The sequence below is a fragment of the Elephas maximus genome, chromosome 1 (assembly GCF_024166365.1).
Source record: "Elephas maximus indicus isolate mEleMax1 chromosome 1, mEleMax1 primary haplotype, whole genome shotgun sequence".
Classification (NCBI taxonomy): domain Eukaryota; kingdom Metazoa; phylum Chordata; class Mammalia; order Proboscidea; family Elephantidae; genus Elephas; species Elephas maximus.
Genome location: NC_064819.1, coordinates 62,899,046 through 62,925,945, shown reverse-complemented (window position 1 = coordinate 62,925,945; position 26,900 = coordinate 62,899,046). Strand labels below are relative to the sequence as shown.

At 40.4% G+C, this 26,900-nt stretch overlaps 1 protein-coding gene across 4 annotated transcripts in view; it reads right to left on the bottom strand.

The window, feature by feature from the left end:
• The window catches only part of CAP2 (cyclase associated actin cytoskeleton regulatory protein 2), a 209,245-nt gene that overhangs the window by 40,027 nt on the left and 142,318 nt on the right, over positions 1-26,900 (bottom strand). For all 4 annotated transcript variants that reach the window (XM_049884528.1, XM_049884538.1, XM_049884518.1 and 1 more), the window contains exons 5-7: positions 13,946-14,089; positions 13,507-13,592; positions 5,232-5,337 (exon numbers count right to left, since the gene is read on the bottom strand). In XM_049884528.1, the coding sequence (XP_049740485.1) occupies positions 5,232-5,337; positions 13,507-13,592; positions 13,946-14,089 (336 nt within the window). The remainder of the gene's footprint in view (positions 1-5,231; positions 5,338-13,506; positions 13,593-13,945; positions 14,090-26,900) is intronic.

The following is a 26,900-nucleotide window of genomic DNA, read 5'->3' as shown; positions in this document are numbered from 1 at the left end:
TAAACCCTCTAAATGTTGTGGTATTAGTGAACAGCCATACCAAATATGTCTACATTCTCTCCCGATCCTTATCATTTTATAAACATACAGTTTTTGCAGTGGGCCAATAAAAGAAATGATTTTTCCCATTTTTTTTTCTTCCCCAAGGCTATAACATCAGGCAATTCTAAAAGCCCTTTCCTTCTTGGCAACGAGGCTGTGATTGTTTATCGTTCATCTTGCTGGTACGCCAACAGACCACAGTCAGTGAGGAGAAATTATTTTGATTTATGGTATTTCAAGCTTCAGAATCTTTTGAATAGGTGTTTTATAATTTCAAATAGAAATTTAATTTTAAAATTAAAATGATGATTTTTATAATATATTTTTAATAGGTTCCTGTCTGCCTCAAACCTAAAAGAAGATAAAAATATCAAGAAAGTATGTTTCTGTGCATATGACTTAAAACTTGTCAAAAGATTTTGTAATATGATGTTTCTGAACCCATATTTTCTTACCATAAACATTCCTCATTTTTAATATCTAACTAAAACTTTATCGTGTCACTTTTCCTTCAGAGATCTGAAGTAGATGCTCTGCTTTATAATGACTGGCATTTTGAAAAGAATTTTCCCATGGCACAATATGTGTTCAGTAAATAATAAAAACCAAACTCATTGTTGTCAAGTCAATTTCAACTCATAGTGACCCTATAAGACAGAGTAGAACTGTCCCATAGGGTTTCCAAAGAGTGCCTGGTAGATTGGAACTGCTGACCTTTTGGTTAGCAGCTGAGCTCTTAACCACTGTGCCACCAGGACCAATAAATAATAGCTGTTATTATTATTATGGCAATTGTTATGAATTGAATTGTGTCCCCCCAGAATGTGTGTCAACTTGGCTAGGCCATAATTCTCAGTATTGTGTGACTGTCCACCATTTTGTCATCTGATATGATTTTCCTATGTGTTGTAAATGATGTTAATGAGCAGGATTAGAGGCAGTTATGTTCATAAGGCAGGACTCGATCTACAAGATTAGGTTGTGTCTTAAGCCAATCTCTTTTGAGACACAAAAGAGAAGCAAGCAGAGAGACGCGAGAACCTCATTCCACAAGAGCCAGGAGAATAGCACGTCTTTTGGACTGGGGGTCCTCGCGCCGAGAAGCTCCTAGACCGGAGGAAGATTGATAACAAGAATCTTCCCCCACAGCTGACAGTGAGAAAAGCCTTCCCTTGGAACTGGCATTCTGAATTTGGACTTCTAGCCTCCTAGATTGGGAGAGAGTAAATTTCTCTTTGTTAAAGCCATCCACTTGTGGTATTTCTGTTACAGTAGCACTAGGTGACTAAGACAGCAATCTATGATGCCCAATGGGTGACCATGGATCATTTACGTATTATATAAAATAACATTTATGTTTTATAACATGTTTTTTAAAATGTGGGATGTAAACCCTTAGCAGGTCAAGAAATCAATTTAGTGGATCTCACTCAGTCAGAATTTTATAAAAATTACTTAAAAAAAGAAAACATCTTAAAAAAGAAAGAATGCATTGTACACGGTAAGAGAAAATACTGTTTCATGAAATATATTTCAGCAATATGAGTGGTGTGTGTGTGTGTATGTAAAAAGTATTCCTTACTGCGGATTGTTTAGGAAGCTTGAAAATCACTGTCACAAAGCATATATTTCTAATGAGCATAATTAAAAGATAAGTATTCACTGTAGAACAAAGGAAAACACATACACTTATTTTTTCTACAATTAATAATCCTCTTTCATAATCATAAACATAACTACTTGGCTTTGTACATTGCGTTCAAGATATTCAAACCATTTAAAAATAATTTTTCTATTCATTTTCCTTGGGCCTCATTAGAGAATCAACAGGCTAGTATTTGTTGAGATTATTATTTTCCACAACTGGATTCTCATTCTTCTTACATTAAAAAAAAGAAGAAAAACAACAACAACAACAACAGTTGCTGTTGAGTTGACTTCAGTTCCTGGTAACTTAGCTGTGCTCCATAGGGTTTTCAATATCTGATTTTTTGGAAGTAGGTCACCACGTGTTTCTCCTGAGTTGAATCTCTAACCTTTAGGTTAGCAGCTGAGCATGTTAACAATTTACACCACCAAGGGACTCTTGTGTCTGTCTGCCATGAAATAATAATAGATCCAAGGACTCTTGATTTTTAGTTTTACTATTCTCTGGTGGGAAACCCTGGTGGCACAGTGGTTAAGTGCTATGGCTGCTAACCAAAGGGTCGGCAGTTCAAAATCTGCCAGGTGCTCCTTGGAAACTCTATGGGGCAGTTCTACTCTGTCCTATACGGTTGCTATGAGTTGGAATCGACTTGATGGCACTGGGTTTGGTTTTTTGGTTTTTTATTCTCTGGTAGCACAGTGGTTAAGCGTTTGGCTGCTAACCAAATGTCAGCAGTTGGAATCTACCAGCTGTTCCTCGGAAACCCTATGGGGCAGTTCTACTCTATTCTATATGGTTTCTATCAACTCGATGGCAACAGGTTTGGTTTTTAAAAATTTTCTAATAATGACCTATCTCCATGGCAAAGATATGCAATTTAGGACAAGTTAAGCTACAACAAAACAGCATCATATGGGAACTGGATGAAAAATAATTCCATTTAGTCTACATAAAAACCCATCCACATCCACACATCGCCTTCCTTACTAAAACCCTCCAAATGCTTACGAACTTTTTCTCAAAAATCATAATGCAGTAGACAGAAAACCAAAATCAACCAACTTAGTTATATTTTTCACTGTGCATTTCAGTGCCATAAAGAAAATAGGCAAAGTAGAAAAAAAAAAGTCAGTCTTTAGGGGTCAGTGTTGAAGAACAATATAGAAGTCCCACAATCCCTTGAAAAATCACAAACTCTGCTGTAATAGGAGCCCTGGAGGCACAGTGGTTAAGAGCTAGGCTGCTAACCAAAAGGTCAGCAGTTTGAATCCACCAACTGCTCCTTGGAACTCCTATGGGGCAGTTCTACTCTGTCCTGTAGGAGCGCTATGAGTCAGAATTGACTCTGTGGCAACGAGTACACTGACATCAACATTCAGAACCGAAGAGTTAGATGTTGGAGTAAAGCTATCAGAAGAGTGAGTGTTTGCTCTTTGAGTGGAATTCACAAACGTGCCACTTAATTTTCTCAACATTTACTACCATCCACTGTAGTGTTAGACCATCCACTGCGACCACTTAAGAGTAACGTTTCATTTTTAACTGAAGGAACTTTCATGGCAAGCCTTTCTATAACAAGAACAGAGACTAAAAAGGGCAAAGGAGAGTCTAGGAGTCCCTGAATTCACAATTTAGTTCAAACCATTTATTGAGTACCTACTTAGAGCAGCAACCCAGCCAGGGACTGGTCAGAGAGAAGAGTTTCCAATCAAATGGGGAGCATTTCAGTGTTACGCAGAAAATTACAATTCCATATGCTAAGTGCTACAATGAGGTCTATTCAAGATACAGAGAAGAGCCCCGATGGCACAGTGGTTAAAGAGCTTGGCTGCTAACTGAAAGGTTGGTAGTTCAAACCCACTAGCCACTCCAAGGGAGAAAGATGTGGCAGTCTGTTTCAGTAAAAATTTACAGCCTTGGAAACTCTATGGGGCAGTTCTACTCTGCCTTATAGGGTCACTATGAGTTGGAATTGACTCGATGGTAGTGGGTTTGGTTTGGTTTTCAAGATACAGAGGAGGCAGAGAGGAGAGCTGTCCAACCCAGAAGGAGATCCAAGGGAGATTAGCGGAAGCTCCTCAAAGAGGTGATGTTTGAGCAGAGTCTTGGAGGATAAATTATCAGTAAGCCAGTTTAAGAAGAGGTAGGGGTGTTTTGCCCAGGGCTCTCTGGTGATACAGCATGATATGTGTTCAGGATGTTGCAATAAAGGTTGTTGTTAGCTGCCATCACATCAGCCCCTGACTCATGGTGACACCATGCACAACCGAACAAAATGCTTCTCAGTCCTGCACCATCCCTATGATTGATTGTGAATCAGACCATTGTGCTCCACAGGGTTTTCACTGGCTGATTTTGAGAAGCAAACCACCAGGTCTTTCTTCTAGTCTATCTTAGTCTGGAAGATTTGCTGAAATCTGTTCAGCATCATAGCAACATACAAGCCTCCACTGACAGATGGGTGGTGGCTGCGCATGAGATACATCGGCTGGGAATTGATCTGGGTTTCCTACGTGGAAGGTGAGAATTCTACCGTTGAACTATCACTGCCCCCATGCAATAAATGTTAAACAATATTGAATCGCCAAATTTGAGAAAACAATTTCATTTAGTTCAACCTATTTATAACATGAAGTATATTGAGGGTACCACAAGGGGTTTGGTATTGCTGGCACACTCGATGAGGCATAGGAAGAGAGGAGATACCAAGCTGAAGAAGGCCACATCAACCTTTCTCCTGGGAATTAAAGTGGGAACAGACATAGGCCGGGATTTTATCCAAGAACTAGGATACTACTTAAAGTACTAGAATTGCCTAGGTATTTAAAAAAAAAAAAAAAAAAAATTCAATAAATTTTAAAATACCAAAGGAGAAATTAAGAAAAATTTATAAGATGTTTTACTGTTGATTACACCTCCTTAAAAATTACAGCTATTCTCAAATCTTTCTGTCCTCTTCATTCTTTACCAAGTTTCTTAACACATATGCCATCTTATTATTCATAAACTTTTGAGCTCAACTTTATCACTTCACATGAATTGGTAAATAGTTGTACATATAATCATCACATGTGGTGTTTTTAATGGCTATAGAGTGTTTCATGGAGCTCTGGTGGCACAGTGGTTAAGAGCTCGGCTGCTAACCTAAAGGTTGACAGTTCAAATCTATCAGCCCTTCCCTGGAAACCGAATAGGGCCGTTCTACTCTGTCTTATAGGGTCACTATGAAGCTGAATTGAATTGACGACAATGGGTTTGTTTTTTTTTGTTGTTGTTTAGAGTATTTCATTGCATTCTTACCATAGACAACTTCACCATCTTCTTTCTGTATGCCTGTATGTCTTTCTGTATGTCATGTAGGAAGAAATTTCCCTATTATAAATAATATTTTCATAAACAGTTTTCAACATGCATAGTTTATCTTATGCTTTCCTTGAGGTAAATTCTGAAGTATGAGGTTACTAGGCCGACGGATATGACAATCTTCCTGAATATTTTCTTGGCCATTTGCTACCCAGGTGGAAGTGGACCTGGTACTTACTGTTTTGCTCCAAGTGAGGCCTGTGGTGTGGTGTTCCTTGATGTATGCTTGGAGCTCGTTCCAAATGTTCAAATATGACTTCACCCAATCCACATGGCGCAGATCACTTTGTTATAAAGGAAAATGGGAGAGAGCCGAGTTAGGATCTAAAATAAATTAAAAAAAAAAAAAAATTAAGGGAACATGGCTATCCAGTAAGTAAGGCTCCAGATGGCCCTGGAAAAATTGCCCTCCTAGCCCGGGATCTGTGACCTGATTCAGAAGAAACCACGGGGGGGAAGAAGGTCCAGCACTCTTCTGGGATGAGGCGAGTGGATGGCCTAGGACCCCGTGCTCCATCTGTGGAGCAAGTTGGACTACAGGGAAGGGGACACGACTAAAGTGGGCAGCCTGGGGCAGCGTGTTCCGGTGTCATCAAATTCATTCACGTATAAGGAGGTGGTGAACATGGAGGGGAGACCATCTCTTTCTATACTGCTTCTGATGCAAAACGAAAAACAATATACTGTCAGCAATGAGAAAGGACTTATAAAAAATTGCTGGGCTTGTTTTCTAATTTATTAAGTCAGTTGGAAGTATAACCTAATTGGACAATTTTAGACATTTCTGACTGGTAAGAGAAAGCTGGTCTCATAAGAAAAATGATACCCATTTCTTACAAATGAGTAACATGCCGTACTTCTAAAAGGACATTTAAATTATCTTCATTTATTACTCATAATGACAATTCAAGCTAAGCAGAGCATGACAAGTATTTCTAGCCTGACTTTATTGAACAAAGAAGTAATAAAAGGCTTACCTTTCATAACAGAGTTAACATACAGGACTAAAAGAACCATTAGAAATATTAAACTTACAGATGAAAAGAGTTGTATTTCCTTTTGATAATGTCCAACCACAGCCTTTTTTTCCCCCTCTGCTTTGAATCAAATAGTGGTAATGAGACAATGAGGAAATTCCAGTTAACAGAAACTGGGCGATTAATCTGAAGCTAATCATTTACGGAAATCCCTCTTGTTAAATCTCTTGTTGATAATAACTTGTTTCTGAACATATTTTGTACTACCAACATGCTTAGAATACATACCATTGTATTCTTAAGTCCTGCCATTTAGGAAAAATGAAATGAAGCAGTGGAGTCCTAACTATCTATCCCCCAAAGAGGAAAAATGTGAGTGTGGCTTTTGCTCTATATTTTTTGATTTACTGATTATATTAATCAAACCTATGAGAAAATCTCATTGTCACTTTCTCTCACTTTTACAGTCACAACCCAAAAGGCTAAGTGGAACTCCAGAGAACTTTATGTCTGTTTTCTTACAGGAAGGGGTAATAACAGTACCTATGCTATAAGGGAAGTTCCTGGGTGGTACAGATGGTTAACATGCTAACCAAGAGTTTGGAGGTTCAAGTCCACCCAGAGGTGCTTTGGAAGAAAGGCTCAGCGATCTACTCCCCCAAAAATCAGCCATTGAAAACTCTATGGAGCATAGTTCTACTCTGACACACATGAGGTCGCCAAGAGTTGGAACTGACTGGACGGCAACTGGTGGATCCTACAGGGTTTTTGAGGTTCTTAGTACAATGCTTGGAAACCCTGGTGGCATAGCGGTTAAGAGTTTGGCTGCTAACCAAAAGGTCGGCAATTCAAATCTACTAGGCGCTCCTTGGAAACTCTATGAGGCAGTTCTACTCTGTCCTATAGGGTCTCTACGAGTCAGAATCGACTTGAATACAGTGGGTTTTGGTTATACGTATATTTGTGTATGTATGTATGATACACACACAAGTCTGTAGACTTTATAAAAAAAACCATACTGCACATTCAATATGCTTTCCATTATAAAGCTTACCATCTGATGAAGTGCAAACCTGTGCAGGCAAATTCACTTTTCTTTTAACCCACTGTAATATCATTTTGACCTGAGGAAAGTCCTAGCAAAACTTGTAATAAGGAATAACAGCCTTTTTATCTAACATCAGTCTCTAATGCATAACAAACTGAGCTGGACCCAACTATATATTGGGAGTTGCAAACCCACCCTCAGTTTTCATTTACTGGAAGCTTCTGGAAGAAGTTACGGTAGAGGAATGTGGATTTCAATAATTATGACTCAGAGAGGCCAAAATAATCAACTTACTCTGTTCAGTTATTAAAAAAGAGCCAAACAACCAGTTGAGCCAATGGAAAGCGTTGCACAGATGTGAAGCATCCACTTCTAACAGCCGTTTAGTTTAAAACCACAAGGAAGCCTACCTTTCAACTCCTTTATCCACTGGCCTATCTGTCAGGAAAGCTGGAAGCGAGTTGGAAATGATTACAATATCTACTATGGATTGAACCGCATCCCCCCAAGATGTGTGTTGAATTCCTGGCCCTTGTACCTGTGGATGCGATCCTGTTTGGAAATAGCATTCTTCTTTTGTTATGTTAATGACATCGTACCAGCGTAGGGTTGGTCTTGAAAGTAATAACTCTGACTTATGAAAAGGAAACCCTGGTGGTGTAGTGGTTAAGAGCTACAGTTGCTAACCAGGAAGTCTGGCAGTTCAAATCCACCAGGCATCCCTTGGAAATCATTATGGGGCAGTTCTACTCTGTCCTATAGGGTCGCTATGAGTTGGAATTGACTCGATGGCCACGGGTTTGGTTTGGTTTTGGTTTTATAAAAAGAAGAGAATAGACTCAGAGGTGCACATGGGGAAAGGCAGACATCATGTGAGGATCATCTACAAACCAAACAATACCAAGGAACACCTAGGGCTACTGACAAGGAAGAAACTGACATGGCCCCAACGCCTCTGGAACTGTGAGAAAATAAATTTCCATTCTTGAAAGCCACCCACTTGCGGTATCTGTGTAATCACAGGATTAGGTAACTAAGACAACATCCTACAGCCCTCACTGAGCCCACACACAGCGAAGGCACAGCAGGCTGGGGTCCACCCATAAACAGTGGGCGGGTGTGGAGTAGTCTGCATTTGTCCAATTACCGCCCCTAGAAGCTCAAGAGTGACTTGGGGCTGGTTTGACTACTCCTAGGAGGTAGGTGAATGAATTTGCCCCTCTGGCTTGTTGCACAGTCTCCAGGTGGTCCACTGGACTTGAGTTGTCCTTGATGCTGCCAGAAGTACATTTTGTACTTAATAACTGACCCTGTGGGGCAAACGCTGGATTCTCTGTATGTGTACAGAAAAGTGGAAAACCCAACACTCTTGGCTATGCTATTACTTGGGACAACCACCAACACGCAAGACCCTGACATACAGTCAAGTAGCGATGGGAGGAGGACAGGAGTTGATGAGCAGAAATAGAGATAAAAATAAAAGTGGCCTCTGAATGTGATACGCAAAAAAGGGCAGAGGCTTAGGTAAAACCTAAGCTGTCCTGAACAGGCCTGTATAGCTCTGTCTGCACATCCTGGAAAAAAGACTAAGTGCAGAGGGTCTTTTCTGAAGTGGATATGATTATGGGTGTATGTTCATACTGATATATTTTTACACCCAGGTTTTGGAACTTAAACTTGTTCATTCCTGAGCTGTTACTTTTAGTTGATAAGAGCAGGGTGTCTTCCTTGGTGCCTTTTCTCATTCATATTGCACAGTTCTATAGTCTCTAGTGGAGTCTGTACGTGGCACAAATGGTTAATCACTTGTCTATTAACCAAAAGGTTGGAGGTTTGAATGCAACCCAAGGCACCTGGAAGAAAGGCCTAGCGATCTACGTTAGAAAAATTAACCACTGAAAAACCTATGGAGCACAGGTCTACTCAGACACACATGGGATCATCATGAGTTGCAGTCAACTTGGGACACAACATGACAACATTTGGAGTCATGTCATTGGGCCCAACAAGTTCAACCACACTTCTGTGAGTGCAGGAAGACTGTCACTGAGCATAATGCTTTAACTAAAGATCCCTCGGGATGAACAGGAACCATAGGCGGGAAAGAGGCATGCTGAAGATATGGGAATTAGTCAGTGTTTCTCCATAATAAAACTGCTCTTCCTAAGAGCTGTAAGACCTGTTTTGCTAACATAGAATCTAAACTCTATAAGGACAGCATTGTGGCTATTTTTTATTTTTGTTTGTTTTTAATATAACAGCTTTATTGAGTTATAATTCACACACCATACAATTCACCCATTTAAATTGTACAATCCCATAGTTTAGTTCAACAGCGTTGTACAATCATTAATACAATCAATTTTAGAATATTTTCATCATCCCCAAAAGAAATTCCATATCCATGGGCAGTCACTCTCCATTTCCCCCAAACCTTCTTGGCTGTAGGCAACCACTAAGCTACTTTCTGTCTCTATGGATTTGCTTATTCTGCACATTTCATGTAAATGGAGGCTGCTAACCAGAAGGTCAGGGTTAGCAGCCTCCATTTACATGAAATGTGCAGAACACACCAGCTGCTCAGCAGAAGGATGTGGCAGTCTGCTTCTGTAAGGATTTACAGCCTTGGAAGCCCTATGGGGCAGTTCTACTTTGTCCCACAGGGTCACTATGAGTCAGAATTGACTCGATGGCAATGGGTTTTGGTTATATGTATACTAGTGTATGTACATACAGTGTGTACACACTAGGCATCATCTAGTCTGTAGACATTATAGAAAGAGCATATGGCACATTCAATATACTTTCTTTTTTTTTTTTATTGTACTTTAGATGAAGGTTTGAAGTCAATATACTTTCTATTACAAAGTTTAACGACTGATGAAATGCAAACCTGTGCAGGCAAGTTCATATTTCTTTTAACCCACTGCAGTATTATTTTGACCTGAATAAAGTCCTTGTAGTAAGGAATAACAGTATGATGCTGTTTTACCTGACATCAGTCTCTAACGGAAAAAAAACTGACCTGGAGCTGACTACATATTGGGAGTTGCAAACCTATCCTTGGTTTTCATTTACTGGAAGCTTCTGGAAGAAGCTATGGTAGAGGAATGTGGATTTCAATAATTATGACTCAGAGAGGCCAAAATAATCAACCTACTCTATTCATTTACTGAAAAAGATCAAACAACTAGTCAAGCCAGTTGTAAGTGTTGCTTATTTTTCTCCCAGTCTAACCAGTACCTTCTATAGTATCCCTGGTCAGAGTGGTCGGTAGTGGTAGCCAGTTATCCTCTAGTTCTAGTTAGAGGAGGCTGTGTTCACGTGGGCCATTAGTCTTTTGGACTAATTGCTTAAGTCTTTGGTTTCCTTCACTTTACTCTCTTCAGAAGGGAAGAGACCAATAGTTGTATCTTAGATGATCACTCACAAGCTTTTAAGACCCTGGACATTATTAGGGGAGTAGATAGTGTGATGTTTCTATTGATATCATGAAATCTCCTGCCTGGAAATTGAGCTGGATTGCTGTTTGGTTTATACATCTTTTTCCTAAAGAAGATAAACCACAAAACCTATTCCAGGTAGCTCAGTATCAAGTAAGAAAAAAGCACAAAATTCTCAGAGCCCTTGAGGAAAGTGGTTGACCCAATACTCTTGTGCAGACCTCTATCCCTCCCTCCTACTGTAAACAGTACCCCCACCCCACATTCCACCTTGGGGAATAGAGGGACCACACTAGGGGTGATCAGCTAATAAAAGCCTTAACGCTCTGGAGGAAAAAAAAAAAAAAAGACCCCAAATACTACTCACCCCACTAGGATGTAGAACATTATTTTTATGAACAATTTATGCCAATTGATTGGGAGAGATGAACCAGTAAGCAAAGTACCCACCGGCTTATGGTAAACAAGCTACACACAAGCTTAACTGTGTTTACTTACTAATTTGTAGTGCACAGTTTCACATGGGTTTCGATGTGGTGAAAAACAGGTGAAATTGTGTACTGTAGATTAATAAAAAAAAAAATTTTTTTTTTTTTTTTTGTAGATTAATAAGTAAGCACAAATAAGCCTGTGCATGTCTTGCTTATTGGGTCCATCCCTGCCAAATGACCTAGATGTCCCCAGAGACTGTGGTTCTTATCCTTCAAGCTCAGTAACTCAGCTCCACAAGGTGTTCAGATATGTCTAAGAAGTTTCCGTAGCTGTGCCCATGGCTGCTTTTTAAGTAAAGAAATGTTGGTACATATTTCTTAAACCGAACAGTGGAAGGACAGGTATTTTTTGTATTGTAATTCTTTATACCTTCCATATATTTTGTAAATATTCTCTTGTATCTACTTGACATTTACTAAAGCGAAAAATAACCTAAAAAAGAAATAGTGATGCAAATTTTAAATACATAATATTGATCAATGACCTAGAACTAGAGTAGCTATTTATTCATACATTCCATGCAATTTTTCTATAGTTCATACACATTTTTTGTTTGGATAATGTTGAAGATTCCTTTTTACAGCGGTTCTTGGTCAAGTTTGTTGTGTTGTTGTTAGGTGCCGTTGAGTTGGTTCCAACTCATAGTGATCCTATGTACCACAGAACTAAACACTGCCTGATCCTGTGCCATGCTCACAATCGTTGTTATGCTTGAGCCTATTGTTGCAGCCACGGTGTCAATCCATCTTGTTGAGGGTCTTCTTCTTTTCTGCTGACCCTGTACTTTACCAAGCATGATGTCCTTCTCCAGGGACTAATCCCTCCTGCCAACATGTCCAAAGTATGTAAGACAGAGTCTTGCCATCCTTGCTTCTAAGGAGCATTCTGGTTGTACTTCTTTCAAGACAAATTTGTTTGTTCTTTTGGCAGGCCATGGTATATTCAATATTCTTCACCAACACCACAACTCAAAGGTGTCATTTCTTCTTCAGTCTTCCTTATTCATTGTCCAGTATTCGCACACATATGCGAATACCCACCATGGCTTGGGTCAGGTGCACCTTAGTCCTCAAGGTGACATCTTTGCTTTTCAAGACTTTAAAGAGGTCCTTTCCAGCAGATTTGCCCAATGCAATGCATCTTTTGATTTCTTGGCTTTTCAAGTCTATGTTAGTAAAATAAAGAGGTGAACTGAGGCAAGAATCCAGACGATTTAGGCCCTCAAATTCAGCTTAATATGATTGTTGTTAGTTGCTGTCAAGTTGGCTCTGACTCATGGTGACCCCACGGACAACAATATGAAACACTGCCTGGTCTTCACAATCACTGGCACACTTGAGTCTATCGTTGAAGTTACTGTGTATTTCCTGTGCCTTCCAACCTAGAGGGCTCATCTTCCCAGCACTATATAAGACAATCTTCTGTTGCGATCCATAGGGTATTCACTGGCTAATTTCAGAAGTAGATTGACAGGTCTTTCTAGTCTGAGTCTGGAAGCTCTGCTGAAACCTGTCTACCATGGGTGACCCTGCTGGTCCTGGAAATACCAGTGGCATAGTTTCCAACATTGTAGCAACATGTCAGCCACCACAGTACGATAAACTAACAGATGGGTGGTGGATCTATTATTTATGCTTTAGAATGCAGGGTCCTTTCAAGCTGGTTTCCAGCCACAGCCCCTTGAGTCACACTGATCTGCTTCCCACAGCCATCTGAATGGCTGCTACTCTAATGGAAGTCTCTCTCTCCACCCCAACTGTATTTCATCTTAGTGCAATCTCTGTCTTTTCTCTCATTGGCCTGATTTATATCCTCATCTCATTTCTGTTCTTTATTTGCACTTCATTTCCTGATTCTTCCTCTCGTCTATCCGTTCACCCACCAACTCTCCATACACTCCTGGGTAAAGCCTGCTCTTTGATCAATGGAAAAGTTTTGGGACCACATAGTGCTGTTCCATCACAAACTGATGCTTATAAAGCCGTCTCACTAAGGTGGGAATACATACGATAGTGACATACATTCAAGAGGGGAGAGTTATTCATTACAAGAACTTTGAGATAGGCTTTCTTAAACACATACATGACCTAGATAATCGATTCCACTTCCCACTTTGCTTTATCTGCAAAGATGAGTTTTTCTTTAAAGCTTATAACCAGTGCCAGTTGCCATCAAGTCAACTCTGACTCATGGTGATCTCACGTGTGTCAGGGTAGAACTGAGCTCCATAGTATTTTCAGCGGCTGATTTTTTTTTCAGAAGTAGATCACCAGGCCTTTCATCCAAAGCACCTCTGGGTGGACCTGAACCTCCAACCTTTCAGTTAGCAGGTGAGCACATTAACTTTTTCCACCACCCCAGAACTCCTGCAAGTTTATAGTATTCTAGTTAAGAGCCTTGGAAAGGGATTACTAATTAACTTTGCCAAGTTTTAGGGACAGAGGTGAAACAAGTGATCACCTGAAAATGGGGTCAGTAAAAGAAGGTACATACCTGTGTTTGTAGTCCTTTAGGACCCTGTTGGTGTAAAAGGTGGCTGCATCGTTCATCTCCTTGACATAAGGACCAGGTTTGGGGGACTGGGAGAAGAGCACCATCACCCAAACATAGAAGCAAAGGGGGGAAAAAAAAAAACAGGATAAGAAAGAAAATGCCTCAAGAAAGAAGAAAAGCAATGGAGATGCTGAGTTGAAAGTTGGAGGCGCATTTTGATCTGCGAAGGCTGGTGAAACACTTTCCACACCACAGAACATAAAGCATTTAACTACACAGGGTGAGAAGGAGCTGATGCATTCCGCCTGAAACGAGTCTTCCTCAGTGCATCAGACTGAGGAAGAGGAGTGTAGAGGTGAATTGAGAAACCATAGCTAGGAGTTTTCCTAAACACTGCAAAAATGTGACCAGGTGCAGGCGACATTATGCCTGGACTCACCACAGCTATCCACCCCAGGGCAGGGATGCTTTCGCTGACAGCTGAGAGGTGATTAAACATGCTACTCCCCCGGTTTCGCTCTCTGAAGGTTTGGATTTCCTGAATCTTCTCCGATATCGGTTTCAGCAAGTCAGCCACGTCATGCTGTAAGCACAAAAACATGAGGGCTGTTACTAAGGGCAGAACAGAGAAACGTGCGCCTCTCTCTACACTGGACTAAGCTGGCATATACTCAGGACTTTCTATTTGTCCAGTGGCCTAAGAGAAACATACGATGATCTTTTAGAATAGAATGTATGTGTTGTTTATTATGGTAATACTGTATTTTCATTCCCTGCAGACTTTTATAGTTCACATATTTTTAACATTATTAGCAGTGTCTCCTGGGACACGGAAAAACCCAGAAGCATCTTTGTTGTTATTATTAGTTGCCATCAAGTTGATTCTGACTCTTGGTGACCCCATATGTATCAGAATAGAACTGTGCTCCATAGGGTTTTCAAGACTGTGATCTTTCAGAAGTATGTCTCTAGGCCTGTCTTCCGAGGAGCCTCTGGGTGGGTTGAAACTACCAACCTTTTGGCTAATAGTCGAGTGTTTAACTGTTTCTGCCACCCAGGGACTCCACAGCCTCTATTATGGAGAATCTTGCATGGAACACAGTAAAACTGAGTGTTTATCAATTTTATTTTCAAATGTAATGCATCAATCACACACTGGAACAAGACGGGTGTCAAATGGGAGTGGTTGAGAGGTTCGTACAATAATGTCTTCCTATTCCTGTGCAGAAGTCTGGTGGCACAATGGTTAAGAGCTTGGCTGCTAAACAAAAAGGTCGGCAGTTAGAATCTACCAGCCACCTCTTGGAAACCCTATGGGGCAGTTCTACTCTGTCCTATAGGGTCACTATGAGTTGGAATTGACTTGAAGGCAATGGGTTTGGTTTGGGTTTTATTCCTGTGGAAAATGGTGTGTGTGCGTGCGTGCGTGTGTGCGTGCGTGCGTGTGTGTGTGTGTGTGGTGGGAGTGGGTCTTGGCTTTTACCATAGTTACCATGATCCGTATGAAAAAGTGGAATTATTTCACCGAGGCTCTTTTTTAGGGATATTTGATAGCTTGCAATATTTATAGTGACTTCAGTCTGGTTAGGTCCCAGGGTGGTGCAAACTGTTTGTCCTTGACGACTAACTGAAAGGTTCGTGGTTCTAACCCACCTGGAGGCGTCACAGAAGAAAGCCCTGTCCACCTGCTCTCATGAAGATTACAGGCAAGAAAACCCTACGGAGCATAGTCTCTGTAACACATGGGCTCGCCATGAGTCAGAATCGACTCAATGGCAATGTTTTTTTTTTTCTTTTCGGTGTGGTTTGTCTTTCTCTACATCATCTCCAGTCAACTTGACCTGACTCTTGATCACTGTCACTTTTGATTCATTCAACAACTGACAAACCGGACTCTTGGCGACCCTATACACAATGGAATGAAATGCTGCCCGAGCCTGTGGCTTCCCCATCATCAATTTCAAATCGGACTGTTGTGATCCATAAGGTTTTCATTGGCTGATTTTTCAGAAATAGATCACCAGGCCTTTATTCCTAGTCTGTCTTAGTCTGGAAGTTCTGCTGAAACCTGTTCAGGAACAAAGCAACATGCAAGCCTCCACTGATGGATGGGTGGTGGCTGCACATGAGATACATTGGCTGGGAGTCGAAGCCAGGACTCCTGCACGGAAAGCAAGAATTCCACCACTGAGCCAGCCATGTCTCAACAACTAACTCCTTTAGTCATATTAGAAACAACTTTCAAAATTACAAGGGCTAGGTTCTGAGATAGGTACTTATAAAAATATACTTATAAAATGCCCTGACCTACCCCCTTTTGCATTCTCTGCTTTCTTTAGGTTTTGAAGAGCAAACACAGAGTTGTTTATCTGAAATTTTCTTATGTGTCCCAAAGAAACAGCAACAGTCCTTCCCGCAGCTTTGTGAAAGCAGCTGAGGAGGTTTTGGCAGCATTTTACTAAATCTTACTTGCAGGGAGTGAAATGGAAAAGCTCCTGAAAGCTCTTTAATTTTTTTAACCAAGACTTTAGAGCAATGGTTCCCAACCTTGACTGCTCACTGGAATCACCTTGGGGGGTGTTTAAAAAACCCTGATGCTTGGTGTCACCAGTAGAGATTCCAATTTAACTAGTCTGAGGGGGTACCCTAGGGGAAATATGACAAGCTCCCCAGATGATTTTTAATCGCTGTTTTGGTGGGTGGTGACTTCACACCCCATAGCTCAGTGCTTTCTGCCAGGTATAGCAGACCGTTAGGGAAGAAATTATGTTCAGCTGCAATAATTACCAGACTTTGCCCTTCCTTCTCAACCTCTTTGTATACCCTCCCCTCAAAGAAATGTCAGGAGCCACTGAGAGGCACAAATAGCTAAGTGCTCGGCTACTAACTGAACGATTGGTGGTTCAAACCCACTCAGAGGCATCTTGCCTGCTTCTGTGATTATTACAGCTAGCAAAACCATATGGAGCAGCTCTACTCTGTAACGCATGGAGTCGCTGTGAGTTGGAATTGACTAGACTCAATGGCAATGGGTCTGTTTTTTTGATTTAAAAGAAACGTCAGATGAACTCCTGAAACAGTTGCTCTGAGAGCACCTTTAAGCCTTAAACCAAAAATATCCCCTGAAGTCTTCTGAAAACCAAACAATAGTTTAGCTTAACTAATAAAAATTGTCTGTCTTGGACATTTAAGCTCCTTTAAGAACTATCTACATAAAACTATGGGACCTAGTTATTTTCAGTTATAGATTACCAAACACAACTACAAACGCATGGGCAACAGAAGACAAATTAGAGAACTGGGACCTATGAAAAATTAAATACTTATGCTCATCAAAAAGTTTATTAAAAGAGCAGAAACAAAACCTATGGATTGGGAAAAAATCTTTAGGAATGATCTATATTATAAGGGTCTGATCTCTAAAATATATAGAAAACTTCAACAACTCAACAACAAAAAAACAAACAATTCGATTAAAAAATAGGCAAAGGACATGAACAGAACCTTCACCAAAGAGGACATTCAAGTGACCAACAAACACATGAAAAGCTGCCTGCGATCATAAGCCATTACAGAGATGCAGTTCAAAACTACAATGAGACACCATCTCACCCCTGGAAAAATGGCACTGATCAAAAAAAAAAAAGAAAACAACAAATGCTGGCAAGGATGTGGCAAGATTAGAACCCTTATCCACTGTTGGTAGGATTGTAAAATGGTACAACCACTACTGAAATAGTACAGTGCTTCCTTAAAAAGCTAGAAATAGAAATACCTTAAGATCCAGCAGTCCTACTCCTAGGAGATATATCTCCCCTAGAGATATAAAAGCAGTGACACAAATAGACATGCACATCCATGTTCACTGCGGCATTATTCACAATAGCAAAAAGACGGAAACAACCTAAGTGTCCATCAACAGACGAATGAACACAATGTGGTATACACATACAGTGGAATACCACACAGCTATAAAGAATAATGCTGAGTCCATGAGACACCTTACAACATGGATGACTCTGGAGGACGTTTAGCTGAATGAAATAAGTCAAGACAAAAGGACAAATACTGCATGAGACCACTTTTATAAAAAGATAAAAATAGGTATACAAATAGAAGTCAATGTTCTTTGGTGGTTAACAGGGATGGGAGGGAGAGGGAAGGGGAATCACTCTCTAGACAGCAGACACTCGTTAGTTTTGGTGATGGGAAAGGCAACACCGAACGTCAGTGAAGTGAGCACAACTTAACCAAGGCAAAGAATGACACCAAGAAATACACAAGAATCAGGGACATTATTGGTAATGCTATAGTATACATTTGGCAACAACAGCAGTAACAACCAAAAAGTACATGAGTGGTTACATAGATAGCTATGTATGCATATACATGTAAAGGAAAGTACGTGTGTCTATACATAGGTGTATCTGCAGGTATATCTATATACATCTTTGTGAGTGTTGCACACATACTCATACATATAATAAAGCACATAGGGAACACAGATGGCCACCTCCCAGACATAACCAGATGCCTCAAAGGACTAGATGACAGGGTCTGAAACCTTAGGACCATAGTCTCATAAGACACCCTGGTCATTTGGCACAATATTTCCTATAAAGTTTATGTTCTACATCCCAGTTAGGAAAGTAGCGTCTGGGGTCTTAAAAGCTTGCGAGTGGCCATCTAGGACGCAACTGCCAGTGAGAATACAGTTATTGGATTGTGAGAATAGCTGCGCAACCCAAAGAATGTAATCAATGTCACTGAACTAACTGTACATGTAGAAACGGTTGAATTGGTGTGTGTTTTGCTGTGTATATTCTCAACAACAAAATAAAAAAAATTAAAAAAAGGAATGTCAGATGAGAAAAGTAAGTGCTTTGGAATTAGAATGACCTTGGCTCAAACTTGAGCTCTGCCACTTTCTACCTATGAGGCCTTGAGCAAATTACTTAACCTAAACCTTGGTCCACCATTTGTCAATTGGAGATAATAATACCTACAATGTATAGGCTAGAAACAAAAACCAAAGCAAACTTGCTGCCATCGATTCCAACTCATACTGATCCTATAGGACAGAGTAGGACTGCCCCATAGGGTTTCCAAGGCTGTAAATCTTTACTGAAGCAGACTGCCACATCTTTCTCCTGCAGAGCAGCTGGTGGGTTCAAAGTTCGAACCACAAAACTTTTGGTTAGCAGCCGAGTGCTTTAACCACCGTACCACCAGGGCTCCTCATAGGCTAGAGGAGATACTATATTTTAAACCCTTGGCACAGGGCATGTTCACAATAAATGGAATTAATTGTTATTATGCAAGTTGCTCACACTAGAGGTAAAAAGGATGTTCCCTGTAATATGTAAGATTCACTTGCTTCAAATAAATGATGGGATATTCAAGGTAAGAGAAGCTTCAAATCAACATCCGCGTAGGCTGGCAAAATTACCAAACCAGATGCCGTTGAGTAGATTCCAAGTCACAGCGACCCCATGTGTGTCAGAGTACAACTGTGCTCCATAAGGTTTTCATTGGCTGATTTTCCAGAAGTAGGTCACCAAGCCTTTCTTCTGAGGCACTATTGGGTGGACTTGAACCTCCACCCTTCCAGTTAGCAGCCGAGTGCATTAACCATTTGCAATCTGCTTCTGAAAGGTCACAGCCATGAAAACCCTATGGAGCACAGTTCTATTCTGACACACATGGGGTCATCATGAGTCGGAATCAACTCAAAGGCAACTGGTTTGTTGTGTTTTTTTTTTGGTATGATTGGCTTTTAGGTGATCTCCATGGTATCTTTCATTTAAAAAGTCCCTGATTAACCAAATTCACTGACCAGCTCTTTCCTACCATACAAAACAACACAAAAAGAGAAATTTCCTAATTGAGATCTGCAGATAGAGAGGCACGCTTTTGTTTGGGAGGAAAGAAAGCAAATTGTTCTTCAGGTTCCTCAGTGGACTTTTTAATCCTTCCATCTTAAAAGGGAGGGAAAACAAAAAGGGGTTGCTGCGGGAGCTAGACAGTTCTTGTGGAAAATCCATGAATACCTTCCCGTCTCTCTCCTTTCCTCCTGGCTGTTACAAAGTAAGCATCTTAGAGATTTGACACGAAGACCCCCGAATTAGGGTCTAAAGCAATACAGGAAAACCAAACACCCCTCATTCCCCCAAAATCAGGTTTAAATACTCTCCCTGGAATCTCACTCTTTGGAAAGCAAACACTTCCCTCTTCAAGGGATTCTTTTAAATCCCAACTCAGCACATGATCAAAGGTTTGTCACAGGTTTCCCCAGAAGGCACCTGATTTTTAATTATGGCAGAACTACTAAAAAGCATACTTATTTTCTCCAAGCATTTGCTAAGCCATACTATTCCTGATCCAGCGACATTTTTGAGAAAGGCCAGAATACCTGAATTGTTGGCGATACATGACCTATCACCCCAAGGGGAGAAAGAACCAGAAACTGTGTATTTACAACGTTAGATGGATTTACGAAGGCCATCTTTGTTTATCTTCAGCTTCTCAAGAACAAACTCTAAAGTCCAAGGAGACAGAGTCTTCTGGAAGATATTTTATATTGGTTATCTGATGAAAGCATCATAAAGATTGAGAAAGTTTCCTTTTGCCTTAGTTTGGCAATTGCAGGAAGAATTGTCTTCATTAAAAAAAAAAAAAAAGGCAATGCTAAGAGAACAAAGTATAACAGCTACTTGCACAATTCTAATAAACAGTGCGGCTTTTATTCTGTGCCAGTAGGTTTCTCCTGCACTTTAAAGTAGACTCGCATTTTCCAGCTCATCCTGAACTTTCACAGCTGGAATCAAAAATAGAGAAAAAAACATTCGAGTTATGGTGTTATTTCCGTGAAGGCTTAGTGTGTGGTATGTCAGGCAAAAAGCTAATGGGGGAGGATATTAGTTAGAGGAACTGCCACCTGTTTCTGTATTAAGCATATGTTGTTGTCGTTGTTAGTTGCCATTGAGTGGGCTCCTACTCATGGTGACCCCATGTACAACTGAACAAAGTGTTGCCTGGTCCTGTTCCATCTTTACAATTGTTGGTATGCTCAAGTCCATTGTTGCAGACATGGTGTATTTTGAGTGCCTTCCAACCTAGGACACTCATCTTCCAGCACTATATTGGACACTATTCTGTTGTGATCCATAAGGTTTTTGCTGACTGGTTCTCAGAAGTAGGTTGCCAGGCCCTTCTTCCTAGCTTGTCTTAGTATAGAATTTCCACTGAAACCTGTGGGTGACCCTGCTGGTGTTTGAAATACCAGTGGCATAGCTTCCAGCATCATAGCAACATGCGAGCCAGCACAGTAGGACAAACTGACAGGTGGGGGGTGGTAAGCCTGTATTAGGCATATCAGTAAATACAGGTTGATCGCACTGAAGCCAACTGAATCGATAAAAGTGCTTTCCACTGATGGAAGGAGATCATTTAAGAGGCATCCTGATTTTTTTCAGTGGACTGCATTGCTTGTTCCTTAGACATACCTAGCAGCTAGTGTGCTTTGGAATGACTTTAAATCACCTGGTTTTACATAGCTCCTACTTAAATATTCCTTTTATCTTTTCATTAAAAAAAACAAGAACTGGGTTGAGCTGACTTCAATTCATAGTGACCCTACCGGACAGAATAGAACTGTCCCACAGGGTTTCCAAGGAGCGGTCGGTGGATTTGAACTGAACTTTTGGTTGGCAGTCGTAGCTCTTAACCACTGTGCCACCAGGGCTCCACCTTTTCATTTAGGTTTTTATAAGTCTGAGAGACACTTTTCTGAAAGAAAGGCATTTTTCAAGCTTCATGTGAGGATGAGATGAAGATCTTCTCTGTCCTCCCCAGGTTTCTGTGACTTTTACGGAAGATGAAAACGCCCAAACTAGAGGAGATACATGGTCGGAGTGCGGGTTCCAGCAAATGTTTCCAAGGCTGTCTTAGCTCGACTGGGCGGTCCTGTGCAGAGTATTTCAGGACTCCATGTCTTTATGACCCCAGTGTCTGCTTTCAAGTTGAAGAATCGAGACCATTATCGGCTTCATCTCAGTTTTGCTCCAGAAGTCATTGTTTTGTAGGAAATAAAGTTAGAGAGCTTTATCAGCAAGCCTTGTAGAAACTTTGCCCAAAAAAGGAAAACTGAATCCTCATGCATGCTGTTTTGTAACGGATGGAACAATCTCTGGGAGTTTGACCTCAAAGATGTATTGTCATTGTGTAAAACCAAATAGGCCTGCTAATTCCTGGAATCCAAGGTTCTCATGTGTTTTTACAGCAGGTAGAAAGTAGATCAATTTATTGTACTTCATTTTAAATACTCTCCTTTTCTGATTATAAAATTAAGATATGCTCTGAAACACTGGGAAATACAGAGGAGCAAACAAAAACCATCCTTAATTCCACCACACGGTGAGAAGTACTGCTGAATATTGGGTTTTTTTCTATAGATATAATTATTGGAGATATCTTCAGAAGTAGCGATAATCACTTTGTAAATAATGGTTATTAAAACCATAAAGAATGGTTCTAAGAGTTGAATTCAAAGAAGTTCAATTAAAACAAAAAAGAACATGAACAAATAAAATTCCATTAATATATTCTGGGAAATACTGTGAGAAAGCTATCATTTAGAAAGAATGTTTTAAAGGTGAAACTACAAATGCACTACTATTACAAGGCAGGTAAATTTAATGGCAGTAATCACTGGACTTTTTAATGTTCAGATCCTACCTACGTTAAAAATTCTAAGAAAGCTCATATGGAGCAGTACTTCTTAACAAACCATACGTCATGGATTGAATTATGTCCCCCCCAAAATGTGTGTATTAACTTGGTTAGGCCATGATTCCTAGTATTCTGTGTTTGTCTTCCATTTTGTGATTGTAATTTTATGTTAAAGAGGATTAGGGTGCGATTGTAACATCAGCCCTTTCCCAGGTCACATCCCTGATCCAGTGTAAAGGGAGTTTCCCTGGGGTGTGGCCTGCACCACCTTTTATCTCTCAAGAGATAAAAGGAAAGGGAAGCAAGCAGAGAGTAGGGGATCTTATACCACCAAGAAGGCAGTGCCAGGAGCAGAGCTCGTCCTTTGGACCTGGGATCCCTGTGCCTGAGAAGCAACTCGACCAGGGAAGATTGAGGACAGGGACCTTGCTCCAGAGCCGACAGAGAGAGAAAGCCTTCCCCTGGAGCTGACGCCCTCAATTTGGACTTGTAACCTACTAGACTGTGAGAGAATAAATTTCTCTTTGTTAAAGCCATCCACTTGTGGTATTACCATTATAGCAGCACTAGATAACCAAGACACCATACTTCCAAATATCAATCATTATTACTTTGGCTTACGTGTTTTTGTGCAAAGTGTTATCAGTTGATTCCATCCACGTGCATGTGTGTACATATATATAAGTGTATTGTGTAGTGCAAAAACCATAAAAGACATACATCAAAATGTTAGCATAGAGCATAGAATTTTTTATTTAATTTTTTTGGCTTATCTATATATTCTAATTTTCTAATATATATATACATTTCTTTTGTAATTAAGGACAAAAGTTTTAAAACAAAAAATATTATCCAATGTTGTACCTTCAACAGTAGAAAGAACTTCTCTTAGGTGCTATTAAATTTGCATATACCAAAAAATATGAAAGCATCCTTCTTCCCATCAGGTAATTAGCTTCAGGAAAATATATTCACAAATGGCCAGGATAAATTATTTGGATGATTAAGAAGAGTTAAAATTTTCTCAGGCAAAGGTTATCCAAATCAGGGACAATACTTGCTTCTAGAATTGTATTATTTAGGCATATTCTAGTAATTGAAGCAATTATTGTAACCATTTTAAGCCAGAACAAATATTTTTTATCAGAAATGTTAATTTAACTTCTGCTTTGGTGTATTGTAAATATTTCCCTAGGTAGTTCCCCTTCACATTCCTGTTCTCTAAAAATTTTCCACTGTTCAGGTACATTTTGGAGATTTCAGAATATACTTCATAGAAATACTTTAAAAAACACTTGTACATTTAAGGCAACTGGAAAATCTAAAAAATGTTTGCAAAGCTGTCACAGAAGTCAATCTAAATAAATGAAACCTATTGAGCACCACAAATATATATGGCACCATGGTAGTTGCCATTATATTGTATCATGACAAATTCCTGGAAAAGTATTTTTATATATTCATAAGGCTTTAAGTTTCAACATATATACCTTATTTTAGGGTTGATAGACCCCCTGGTGATACAGTGGTTAAGAGTTTGCTAACCAAAAGGTCGGCAGTTTGAATCCATCAGCCTATGGGGCATTTCTGCTTTGTCCTATAGGGTCTCTATAAGTCAGAGTTGACTCAATGGCAACAGGTTTGTTTTTTTGTGGAAACTTGCTTAAAAATACAATCAAGAATTCCCAAAGCTTTTGCTTATAAAATCCTTAAAAATCATTTCTTAAAGGGTAAAACCTGCTGACTCAGTCTCCTTAGGGAATGAATTGCTTTGAATAGTTGCATTATCCTGATACCTAAGACAGTGCTTAACGTGCATAATGCATAAACGCCAATCTATATTTTTAAATGCAAATATTTCAACAACCCATAATACTCATCAGCACACTCTTTATTTCAGTAATAATTTTTGTTTTTTTTAAAACCAAGCTATTTCAGACATACAGAAAAGCAGAGAAAAATAATAATGACAGGCTCTCATATATATGGGGGTCCCTGGGTGGTGTAAATGGTTAACGCACTCTGCTGCTAACCAAAAGGTTGGAAGTTTGAGTTCACCCAGAGGTACCTTGGAAGAAAGTCATGGTAACTTATTTCTGGAAAGTCAGCCATTGAAAACCCTGTGAAGCAGTTCTTCTCTGACACACAACTGGTTTTGTTTGCATCAGGGGCCCAAGACCATCACTATGATGTCTTTTACAGATACTTACTGAGGACGAGCTGGAAATTCAAAGATATAGAGGCTGGGACATAGAACGATTTGGACCAGACCTCAGGGGTGACTCCGAAGGTCAGTGTTCTATTTTTCTCATAAATGAAAAACAGTACACCTGTAGTTGTATAATCCCTTAGGCTCTTTTTTTTTTTATTCTGGTAAGTATGTATGTAGCAAAACATTTCCCATTTCAACATTTTTCAGGTGTATAATTTACTGACAGTAATTGTGTTCATCTTGTTTGTGTAACTGTTAACTTTATTCCTTGGGCATTTTTTAAAAAAATTTTTTTATTGTGTTTTAGGTGAAAGTTTACAGTGCAAATCAGCCTCTCCTTCAAAAATTCATATACAAATTGTTTTGTGACATTGTTTGCAATCCTCGCAATGTGTCAGCACTCTCCGCCTTTCTCTTTCCACCATAGGTTCTCTGTGTCCATTCATCCAGTTTTCCTGTATCCCTTGGGCATTTTCTTTTTTAAACTATTAAAACAGGCTTCATTTTATAAGAAATCTACCAGTTAAAAGAGTATAAAGTATAAAGTGACCTGCAAAAATACTACAACAAAGCCCCAAAAAATCCCCACTCAGGTAAGGAGAAGAAAGGGTCTGGTTCTGGAGCTGATGGTTCCTGGCTGTGAATGAGGAGTGCTTGTGGAGGAGGTGCGGCAACTGGCTCAGCCTCTGGTGCCCGAGGCAGAGCTGGAGATGGAGGACATGGTGCTCTACGGAGCTTCGGTGTTGGGCAGGAGCCGGATCAACATCAGCAGGTGGTCTGGGAGCTGGTGCTGAAAATGACCCACGTGGTCCCTGCCCCCAGGAGCTCACAGTCTGGTGACTGTCCCAAGCTCTCAAGAGCCTGTGGCTGTGGTCTCAACTGAGTCCTGACTGGGGGGCATCTGCTCTCTGCTGACTCCTGTGTTATGAGCAGGAATCTGTGAGCTGTTGGACTGGGGTGGGGAGGGGGGCCTCACTTCCTCTCCGTCTGTTGATCAGAACCCTTCCTCAGGTCTTTGTTACATGGCCTCTCCAAGGGCAGGTCATACATCACAGCTGCTTCTCCCTTGGGCATTTTTAATGTAAAGTCTTCTCTGGAAAAATATTCAGCAGATTGTAGGTGAAAGAGCCTTCTCTGAGTCATTTTCCCACTTTTCAGATGATGATCTGGGCTGTTGTTATCAATATATTTTAATTTGTCTGACTCATTCAAAGCCTTAGATTTTTAAGACCATTGACACACAAGGAACAGATATTTCTTAGTCCGTTCCCACTTACTAGCCTTTGTCTTTGCCTCTGTTCACAGGTGTGAGTCCTATCTCTCATCGTTTTTAGATTGGGGCTGGGGGGGGGTGCCCAGTCTAAACCCTACAATTTATTCATCATAACAAGGCCACAGTTCTGTTGACCTGGGTGGGTCATACTTTTCTCTAAGCTCTCAATGTTTGACACTTCTCAGAAGAGCAGGTAGGTGATACAAAAAGTCAAGTTCAATGGAAATCTGAATGTTTACAGGGTGACCCACACAGATTGGTACCTTGAAATATTTCATATCCTGAATCTCTGCTTCCTTAAACTCTTCCTTTCATATTTTGAAAGAAGCTGCTGGAAACACCCTACACTAATCCTATCTATTAACATAACAACGACATTCCACTCCCAAGTGGGATTATAACCACAGGCACAAACCCATTGCTGTCTAGTAGATTCCAATTCACAGTGACCAAAACCCAAAAAACCAAACCCCTTGCCATTGAGCTGATTCTGATTCACAGCAATCCTACAGAACAGAATAGAACTGCCCCATAGGGTTTCCAAGGAGCAGCTGGTGGATTTGAACTGCCAGCCTTTTGGTTAGCAGCCAAATGCTTAACCACTGCACCACCAGGGCCCCACGGTGACCACAGGCACAGATATTAGGATTTACAATGCAGATTTTGGGGGGCGACAATTCAAACCATAACATTCCACAGTGATTTTTATAATCACCTGCAATTTTACTGTAAAAGCCCCTAAAGCTGAAACCAAACACCTTGTCCTTGAGTTGATTCCGACTCATAGCGACCCTATAGAACAGAGTAGTACTCCCCCATAAGGTTTCCAAGGAGCACCTGGTGAATTCAAACTGCCGACCTTTTGGTTAACAGCCAGAGCTCTTAACGACTACTCCACCAGGGTTTCCTTAAAGGGCCCTAGGTGGTGCAAATGGTTTGCAATCGACTACTACCCTAAAGGAGCCCCGATGGCACAATGGTTAAGAGCTTAGCTGCTAGCCAAAAGGTCGGCAGTTCAAATCCACCAGCTGTTCCCTAGAAACCCGATGGGGCAGTTCTACTCTGTCCTATAGGGTCACTATGAGTTTGACTCAACGGCAATGGGTACTACCCTAAAGGGTGATGGTTTGAACCCACCCAGTGGTACCTCGAAAGAAAAGTCATGGCAATCTGCTTCTG